Genomic DNA, 9,840 nt, shown 5'->3' on the forward strand with positions numbered 1-9,840 from the left:
CAATGGTTTGAAGTAATGAAACATTTCAGAGTTTTTATTTCGCCATCTCTGCTTTGCTATTCTGGAGCCCGTCTTCAAACATGATTGGTCAAGTGTGGCATGTGACCCTAAAATTCACACCAAGCCAACAAATCAGAATCTCCCTGGTCTTCCTCTTCCTCCTGGGACACAGGAGAACAAAGCAAAGTTAGTGCTGAGCTGGTAGCTCAAGAAGGATAAAGACTGATTAGTTTCTTCTGACCTGAACCAAAGCAACACAACACAGCAGGGACTGCATCTCGAACCACAACACCTCTCAGCCAGGCTCATCCACAACAGACTCCCACCGGCTAACAAGCAGCACAGCAACACAGCTCCTCCCTCCTTTCATGGATTTGTAACGTAACGACGGGACACAGCGTTGGTCCAACAGCACAGGTGAAGCTCGACTGTCACATTATTTTCCAAAGCTAAGATGATGTTTGTTCACTAATGTTTCACACAGGCAGAGCTCTACATGCAACTAAACACCCTTTTTACTAACACGACACCTTTAAACAACACAAATCACACACACGTGCTCTGAGGACCTCTTGTGGTGAGGGAAAATCTTCCCCTCTGAGAAATTGTGGACTGTACCTTTAAGCCATACTGGGTACCGTGTGTGCTCACTATTTGGTCATGTATGGTGAAATAGTAGCCGTTGTGTGCATGTTACCGTGTTCAGTGTCACTTTGTTTATGCACACACACACACACAGACACAGAGTCATCATACACACACACACACACACAGAGTCATCACACACACTCGGCCGGTCATGTATGTGTGGTTTTAATGAGGAACTGATCAAATGTCTCCTGATGACACATAAACGTGTTTGGACATACAACACACACATAACCACAGTTATAGAAATAAAGATTTGTTGCTATTTACATTAGATCAAATAAATAGGAGGTACAGGGAGGTTAACAGTGGTCGACTGAGTGAGGAACATCGTGTGCAGGGTGGACCAGTGGTTCAAGTCACAGGTTCAAGTCCCCTATCTGCCAGCGTGCCGCTGAGCAAGCTGCTAAAACCAAAAGCTGCTCCAGAAAACGCTTTTGAGAACAAACCTGACTCATTAGGAGATAAATTTGTGAGCAAAGTGAAACGCTGAGATAAACATAATAATAAACACAAATTTAAAAAAACAACTAAAGGCACAAAAACATATAAACACATCCATTAATGTGGAATAAATATCTGAATCAGAATTTGAGGGTAAATTCTTTAGGTGATTGCCTTATTTACATACTCAAGGAAAAATATAAAAAGACTTCTGCTGAGGGAAATACATTTCATTTATGAGTTAAATAATTAAAAAATAACAGTTTTTTTACTTTCAGTATTCATTTGATGATGTTTTTACATCATCCACTAATCTATTTGTCTCCTCGTGACGCAGGTTTGGTCCTCCGTATATTTATCGTCACTAAATACAGTCACTTTTTTTAAGGTCTTTAAATATTAAGAGATTTTCATTAAATCAGAAGATCAGACGACATTCAGACAGTTTCTTAACGGGAAACCGTTGAGGATCAAAGGAACAGTCCGACATTTATAACTGCTGTCTTGTAAATGCCGTTTTGTTGGATTTTTATCTTCTCTGTTTGTTTTACATGTTCAGAATAAATATCTGTCTAAATCTAAACGACTGTATTTTAATTTAATCATTTACTTTGAAGAATCCTGGCATCCGTAGTTTTAATGACGTATAATTAGAGCTCACGATCGGACGTTAAACAGGTCGTAATTCTTTCTCTACTCTCCACTTTATCTTGCTCAAACAGCTGCATTATTCAGGTTTCTTGTCAAAAAGTAGCAGCGGGATTACAGGACATATTTAGGATTTGAGGACATTTTGATAAACTCAAACATTCTTTTTTTTTTTAAAAGAAGCTGGGTCCTCAATAGACCTGGGTTTTGATCCCCATCCCTCCCTAAATGTTGGACTGTTCCCCAAATATAAAAATAACAGCAGAAGTTGTGCAGCTGCAAAATCTGTGAGTTGTTTTTAGAAACGTGACTGAAGAGAGAAACCTTCAGAGCGGTCGAGTTTAGCGGTTAAGAATCACAAAGACGAGTTTGAATCCGCCCGCTCTCTGCCGTCACGGCGACGCATGAAGAGACGCCGGCTGAGACTGTGAGCGCGATCCTTTCGTGTCGAGACGGTTCCCTAAAAATGCACAAACTCCCAGAACACAAAATAACATCCTGTACAAAAAAAGGTGCTTTAGAGAAATATTCTGACGACTGTAGAAAGATATTTACACGTTTTAAGACACAAAAATGCCAGAGAGGATGCTGGGAAAGCTGTCGATCTTTGTACAACGAGCCGATATCACCGGAGATATTTTGTCCTCTGATCATTCGTTTTCTTTAAAACATGCAAATTATTTTGTATGGATATACCTCTGATTATGTATCCGTGTGAAATTGGACTTTTATTTCATTTAAACGCTTCCTGTCATGATCTTGTTTTTTTTATATGTTTGCCAAATAAAACAATCATCATTTTTGGATAATCCCGTGAACTGAGCAGAAGTTGTCCTCTCCAGTTTCCTGCTGTGGAATCAGTTTTGCTGTGAAAGCCGACCATCTGTCCACCACTGAAAGGGTTAAACACGTCTGAGTGGTGACTGGCTCCTCAGGTTGCTTTCTGCGTCTTTGGCTTCCCTCATTCAGAGTTTTTTTTTTTAACTTTTTGGGTTTTTTGGCGCCGTTTTTTTCAGCTCAGATTCTGGAACTTTTCTCTCAGATTTTTCACGATGCTCTGCTGCCCACCGTCCGTCTTCTGTCCGCCGTTTATTTTCTGTGACTCGTCGTCCTGATCGCCGGCGTCCGGCTCCGGAGGCCTCCCCGGCTCAGCTTTGGCTTTCACGTCCTCCCTCTGTTTGTATTCGTCGGACTCCTGATAGACGCGGCAGCGGTCGATGACGGCCATGATGGAGATCTTCTCCCTGCTAGTCGGCGAGCGGATCTGAATGTAGCTGTCGTCCTCGTCTTCTTTGGCGGCCGGAGTCACCTCTGACTCAGGCTCCGGAAACTTCTCCACGACGACGATCTTGTGTTCGGGGTCGTCTGGAAGCGACGCCTCGGCTGCGACGTAATAACCTTCGTAGTCGCCGTGAGTGGCCTGATCCTGGAGCTTCTGCAGCTCGGTCATTTGTGCTCCGCTCAGCCGAGGGTCCAGAGAATTGGCTCTCTGAAGCCGTCTCCTGCGTTCCTCTCCGCTGGCGTCCCGGCTGCCGCGAGACTTGTTCTCAGGAGCGCCTGAAGCTCCGTCGGCGAGCAGCAGGCTGGAGGAGCAGCTGGAGTGCCTCCTCAGACTGCCGTCAAACATCTGCTCTGGGATGGAGCGACTCCGGCTGACGGGAGTGGTCTGGGAGCGGCCGTGCTCCGAGTATTTGGAGCGGAGCTGTCGAACGTCGGGCCAGTTGAAGCCCTCGATGGGCAGCGGAGGACTGAGGGGGCTGAGGGGGCTGCGAGAGCGAGCCTGACCCGAGGACGCCAGCGCGGAGCGGCAGGCGAGGCCGGGCGTCCCAGAGCGGTCTGCAGGGCTCAGCGGCTGAGAGGACGCCTGGCTCTGAGACACGAGCGGCAGAGTCAGGCTGGGTTTACCTGCAAGACAAAAAACAGGTCAGAAACTTCCAGTATCATCCAGCTGTTTTTTTTTTTTGTTTGTTTGTTTTTTTACCACAGTGGTATTTCTGATTATTGTGATGATATTTTGTCAAATACTTAATTTCTCTAAAAATCTAAACAACCTGAGCTCAAAGGTTTTATAAGTCAAAAATACAGAATAATTAATAAAAGTATTGAAATTGCATCATTAAAAAAAGTAACAAATAAATTGTCAGGTGTCAGTTCCTGGTCTGAAGGTGCGTCTGAGCGTTAGAAATGTGTCGAATAAAATAGACTTTGAAACTTTGAAAATGTGTTCAAATAAAAAGCAGCTAAAAACGTCTGTCTTCAGTCTGAAGCTTCTTCAGCAGATCAGCTGATCTGTTCTGATGGTAAACGGACGTCGCCGTACCTGCGCTCTCACGCTCCTCCACCACGCAGGGTAAAGTCTTCTTGCCCATCAGGAGGCCCTGACTTCTCTGTCGGACCACCGGTTTGGTGGTTTTGATTCTCTGGCTGTACTGACGGGCCAGATGGAGGACTTTGCTCTTGGAGTTGTCGTCTAGTTGGTTCGAATCCTCGCCGGGTCTTTGCCCCTCCGCCTTCAGCTGAGCGACTCGAGGAATCGGAGCCCTGAGGCCGCCGGATTCTTCCCCGAACACCTTCAGGGTGTCCTTCAGACTTCCTGTCCGATTCACACCGCAGGCTCTGAGCTTGAGAGGCGACGGACTCCTGGACTCCTCTGTGATGTCGCTGAGGCCAGACGCTCCTCTCTCGCGGTCACAGCTTGTGGACTTAGTCGCGTCCGACAGGTTATTTGCTCTGGATCTTCTCAAAGCCTCTCGCGATCGTTCTCGTCCTCTGTCTTCGCTCTGAGACCTGGTGATCTTTCTCTCCATCGTCTGCCAGATTTTGATCATTTCAGATGACGGTCTGAACTCCTCGTCCTCACCCTGATAGTCCTGCAGGCTTTGAGATCTGGACCAGAGGCCCTCCTCTGAATCCTCTGGATCTGTGCTCCTCTGTTCTGACTTAAAAGGGTCCAAAGAGTCGCTGGAGACAACGTGGCGCCGAGTGTCTGAGGGTAAAGCTGTGTTTGGCTCCAGACTGGAGGATGAGGTGGAGCTTGAGGGATTCACCTGAAAGGTTTCACTGTTCGGGATGCTGTTGAGGCGGCTGACCGAGCTCCTGACCAGCCCGGTCGGGATGTACGTCAGGCTCTCTCGGCGCTGCAGGCAGAAGGAGGCGTCCTGGCTCTCTGCGTTCTCGTAGTAGCTCTTGATTTTGCCAATGAGCAGCTGGTCCTGCTTCGACAGGGTGGAGTCTCGCCTCCTCCGAATGCCTCGGTCGGCGTCAAAGAGGCTGTCGTCCCGCGGAGACAGCAGGGTCAAATCCGTCATGCCGAAGGTCTCTGCTGGATCGGAGCAGATACTGTTGAGGCACAGAGCTCGGTCGGGGTTTTCGGCGCTGAGGCTGATGCTGCTGCCGGTCCTGCTGGGAAGCCGCGGTGACGCACAGCTGAGGGAGCGTGTGTCGTCCTGGGACAGGCTGCCTCGCCGGATGCTGTTGGTGAAGTGCTGAGCGATGGCGCTGGCTTTGTCCAGGACAGAGGACGGGAGGATGCTGGAGGTTTTACCTCCTTTCTCTGGGGCCTCCTTCACGTCCTCCTCGTCCTCTGAGGATTCCCCGCTGCTCAGGGTCTTTGAATCTGAGTCGGGCGTGGCGGAGGACGGCAGCTCTGTGGGGTCTGGATCTCCTTCAGGTTTCAGGTCCTCTGACCTCGGAGGAGACGCTGAGATCGTGGGAGGAGCAGAAGACAAACTGTTCGGATCAGAGGATGCTTCTGGTTCAAGGTCTTCTGTCTGTTCAGACTCTGACGTCCTCTCATGTGGCAGCTCGTCTCTGCAGGGCTGCAGACGACGAAAACACAAACACAGGACAAATCATCAGAACTGGGACGCTTTTCAGTTTGAACTAAGCTGAAAACCTTCAACGAGATAAAATAAAACTTCAAATAAAAGCCCCAGTCCCTTGTGTCCTCTGTCGGTAGTGTGGGGACTCTGTTTTGATGCTGTTTTATGTCTCTGGTACCTTATGGACACTAAAAGGACAAAAACAATTCAGAGTCACTTTATTTTTTTTATGAATTAGAAAATATTTGGGGGGCCACCCGGCACCCTATAGGAGGCCAAATTTGGCCTGTGAACTGTATGTTGAGTATCACTGACTGACAAGCTCTACGTCACAGGAAGCTGGACAGGAAGTGATGTCACACTATGAGATATCAAACCTTTTTTACCTGCTGGTTCGTCGGTTCAGCTCCTCCTGGCTCGTCCTCTTCAGGAAGTCGTCCATTTTCTTGCTCACAGCCGTTGGAGACACCACTAGCGTCCGCCTCCTTCAACAAACACAAGACGTCTGATTAACCTCTACGTCACGTCTGTGACATTTGGTGTTTTCACATCGAGAAAACGCCGACGTCACAAACCAAAGTGCATCGCTCTCATTTTTAAAAGGCCATTTCACCCAAAACACAACCCGTCCTGCAGAAACCAAATCTTTCTTCAGATACGATGTTTGATGCTCGGAGGAGCACAAACATCGCGGATGTGTTTGTTTTGTGTGAACTGACCCTTTACGAAACATTAACTCAGGATGGATCCTGAGGGATCATGGATCCTGAACAGCCGCTCTGCTTTTCGGCTGCACGCCGCTCGCTCCGAAACCAAACATGCAAAGAAGCAAAACACCGCGAGGCCGCCGCAGACACACACATCCAGCCGCGTTTATCCTCACACGCTGCAGGTCACATGTCAGCAAAGCGCAGCACACCCGGTGAGGTTACACATACATAAAGGTTTGGGTCAGTTGCTGATTGGGCTGTAAAGCTCTGCGCGACGGCTCATTCTGCTCAAATCCCACCAAATTCTCACAGATCAGACAAAAATCTGAGTTTCTTTATTAAGGCTGTGTGTCCACCAAAGTGTTTCTTTTCAAAGCTAAAAACAAAAGACAGCGTGTCCTCTGTGGACGGCTGGTCTTTGTCCCGCCCCTTCTCCACTGTGATTGGACGGCTGGCGACAGTGACGGGCTCAAAAGATAAACATTTTTTCAGCTGGATTTAATCTGAAACCAGAAAAATAATCACAGAAGACGGTCAGTGTGGATCACAAATTAGTGATTAAAGAGAAAAATTCATCTCTTTAATCATCAATTTCTCTTTTATCACAATTGTTTTCTTTAATCATAAAGTCTATTTAACCGTGAATTCATCGCCATAGTAACAAATTCATCTCTTTAATTACAAATCCATCAGGTTGTTCAGTTTAATGAGTTTATGTGATTACAGATTTATCTGTTCAGTCTGTTTCTTTGTTATCACTGCAGGTGTTTTTTGATTTTTGTTGTGTCTGATTGAACCACTCAGACTTTTATTTCCTCTTTTTATTAGCGTTAGTCGACCTTCAGATTATTTTTGGTTTTCTGTGCTCCTATTTGATGTCTGTGCTGTATTTTAATGACTCCAGGAGGAAAATTCATCTGATGCTCCAAAAACAACAAACGTGAAGGATCATGTTTTTGTTTTTCACTTTTTTTCAGAGTTTATTTGTCCGGGTTTTCTTAACGTCGAGCTCTGTGACCAGAAAAAAAACAACACAAAGAAAACACACTTCGGTGGACACACGGCGCCGTCAGCTGGAGAGACTCTGTGGAGAACGTGCTGATTTTTAAACCGATCGATCGGTTTGAGATGAGCTGGATGTTCTGCGGGTGTTTACAGCCCAAACTGCTCAGTTTTATTTCGGAGGAGCAGCTCAACATTTGAATAAATCCTCGCGTTCTCGGAGTTTGGGAGGATTTCCTGAAATGTTGGCGTCTGCGTCCCGACGCTGAGCTCAGCGGCTGTTAGTCCCTCATGAAGCTCATGCAGCCGCCGGCTGAGAGCTCCAGAGCGGCAGGAAGCGCTCGCCGTTACCCGTGACTTTAGTGTGTTACGAGCTGGACTCGCAGAGGGATGAAGGACACCCGGCGGGCAGCAGGAAGCCTCACCGTCACCATGGTAACCCCCGCCGAGAGCAGAGCTTGGGCCCGCTGGTGCCAGCAGGAGATGGCGGCCAGCACGGAGCTGGCGAAGTCGTCTACCTGCTCGTCCTCCAGCAGAAGGTCGTCCGGCTCGCTGTCCTCCGCCGGCGTCCGATGAGACCGCTGAGGAGACAACGTCCCCGCCTCCTCCTCCTCCTCCTCCTCGCTGCAGAGCAGTCGCTCCAGAGAGTCCTTCCTGCTGCCGAGCTCCTCCTCCTCCTCCTCTTCCTCCTCCTCATTGTCAGCGGCGGCGTGGTCGGCCTCGGAGTCGCCCGGGCCGGAGCCCGGCGTGGAGCTGCTGGTGGCGGGCTGCAGGGAGCGCCGTTTCCCGGGGAGCACGCCCTCACTGTCTGAGTGCTGCAGGACGCCACACACTGCTCATCTGTTTCTGACGTGCTGACTCAGCACAAACACTGCTCATACACGCACGGATTTGATCAAAGACCGACTAACCATCATTACCCATCATCCCTCCGTCACAGCGAAGTTTACGCTTATCTGATGACTGATGACGCCAGAGCCGTGGCGAGCGTCACAAACTTACGGATGACGTCACAGAAACTACGTCCACATTTCTACAGCAGTGATACTCAACTCAGCGGCCGATTTCACAAAATGACCGGAGGACAGTGTCTTTGGTTTGAGGACATTTCTACAATCTCAGGATAATTTTAAAATCTTAAAAACCATCACAAAAACTTTTCTCAGATTTTAGGAGGTTTCTAAATTTTAGGATAGGCCTGTATCCAGAGTTTTAGGACATTTCTCCGATTTCACAACTTTTCGAGGATTTTATGACGTTTCCTTTATTTCACGACATTTCTAAGATTTTAGAAAGTTTCTTAGACTTTGAAGACATTTGTAGTATTTTAGGACATCAGTGTCTCAGCTGTGTCCTCAGTGGGGGGTGTGGGGGATCCTCCTCTGGCTCTATGTTGATGCTGTTTTATGTCTCTGACACCTTAAGGAGACTAAAAGGACAAAAACTATTCACAGAGTCAATCACTTTATCTTTACTGTGATTTAGAAAATGTTTAGGGGCCAGCAGGGGCCCTATCAGGGGCCAGATTTGGCCCGCGGGCCGTAAGTTGAGTATCACTTCTGTGGTCCATGTATGTTTTTATGTTTCTTACCTTTATGGCGGCTGTGCGGTCGACAGGAGAACCAGCAGCAGCAGAAGAAGAGCAGAGAGTCGATTGGTTAAAGACAGACCGTAAACGTAAACATCGTCAAAAACATCAGACAAACTTTGATTCGTTCATTATGTTTCTGTTTTTGTTTTTCATCACTTCAGGGCCGGTTTGTGGCAGTGAGGTCGCCGTGGTAACGGTTAAAGACACGTTTGTTTGTTTGTTTACCTCTGCTGCTCTTCGGTGTTTGTTTGTTCGGCTCTGAAGAAAAAAGAGAAAACAAACGAGTGAACTGACAGAAAAAACACGCAGAGTTCTGTAAACAGGAAGTACTTCATGTTGCCGGGGTTTGTTTACCTGATTGTCGTCGCCCCTGACGACCGTCTTTTTGAAACTCGTCAGATTGACAGGAGAGAGCTTTCTTCAGCCGCTCAGGACTGTAACGATACCTGGAGGGATCTGCAGGGAAAAACAACAACAACACCAAAAACAACAACAACGTCAGCAGTAACAACAGCATGAAAAACAACAACATGACAAATAACAGCATAACAAACAACATGAAAAACATCAACAACACCAGCATCAGTAATAACATCTCAAACACCACAATTAGTTACAGCAATATAACACTGAATAACACAATATAAAAAACAACACGACAAAACACATCAATAACAACAAAAACAACTGTATGACAAACAGCAACAATAAAAATACTGACAACAACAGCATGATGAACAACAACAATATGGCACCGAGAGCAACACACAACGTGACAAAAAAAACAACATCACAGAAAACATCATGAAAACAATAAACAATAATAACTTACACAAGGAATCCATCTCCAGGATCGCCTCTTTAGCCTGCAACACACGAAACAATCAAACTTCTCTACCTTTGTGTGTGCTGGTGTTACTGGTGTTACTGGTGTGTGTGCTGGTGTTACTGGTGTGTGTGCTGGTGTTACTGGTGT

The 9,840-nt window shown here is 47.1% G+C and overlaps 1 protein-coding gene across 3 annotated transcripts; it reads right to left on the reverse strand.

The window, feature by feature from the left end:
• Positions 1–797: 797 nt before the first annotated feature.
• Positions 798–9,806, reverse strand: LOC121955711 (pleckstrin homology domain-containing family G member 3-like). 3 transcript variants are annotated; one of them, XM_042503770.1, is made up of 8 exons: positions 9,697–9,806; positions 9,219–9,320; positions 9,090–9,122; positions 8,865–8,875; positions 7,699–8,088; positions 5,948–6,046; positions 4,061–5,558; positions 798–3,645 (listed from the first exon to the last, which is right to left on the reverse strand). In XM_042503770.1, the coding sequence occupies exons 1-8, from the start codon at positions 9,707–9,709 to the stop codon at positions 2,753–2,755; spliced, it is 3,039 nt and encodes a 1,012-aa protein (XP_042359704.1). In that variant the 5' UTR covers positions 9,710–9,806; the 3' UTR covers positions 798–2,752. The 3 variants fall into 3 exon arrangements, with proteins under 3 accessions (XP_042359704.1, XP_042359705.1, XP_042359706.1); XM_042503771.1 differs by having other exon boundaries at positions 7,792–8,088; positions 9,697–9,805; XM_042503772.1 differs by lacking the exon at positions 7,699–8,088 and having other exon boundaries at positions 9,697–9,802.
• Between the last annotated feature and the right edge of the window lie 34 nt (positions 9,807–9,840).

The sequence above is a fragment of the Plectropomus leopardus genome, chromosome 16, assembly GCF_008729295.1.
Source record: "Plectropomus leopardus isolate mb chromosome 16, YSFRI_Pleo_2.0, whole genome shotgun sequence".
Taxonomy (NCBI): domain Eukaryota; kingdom Metazoa; phylum Chordata; class Actinopteri; order Perciformes; family Serranidae; genus Plectropomus; species Plectropomus leopardus.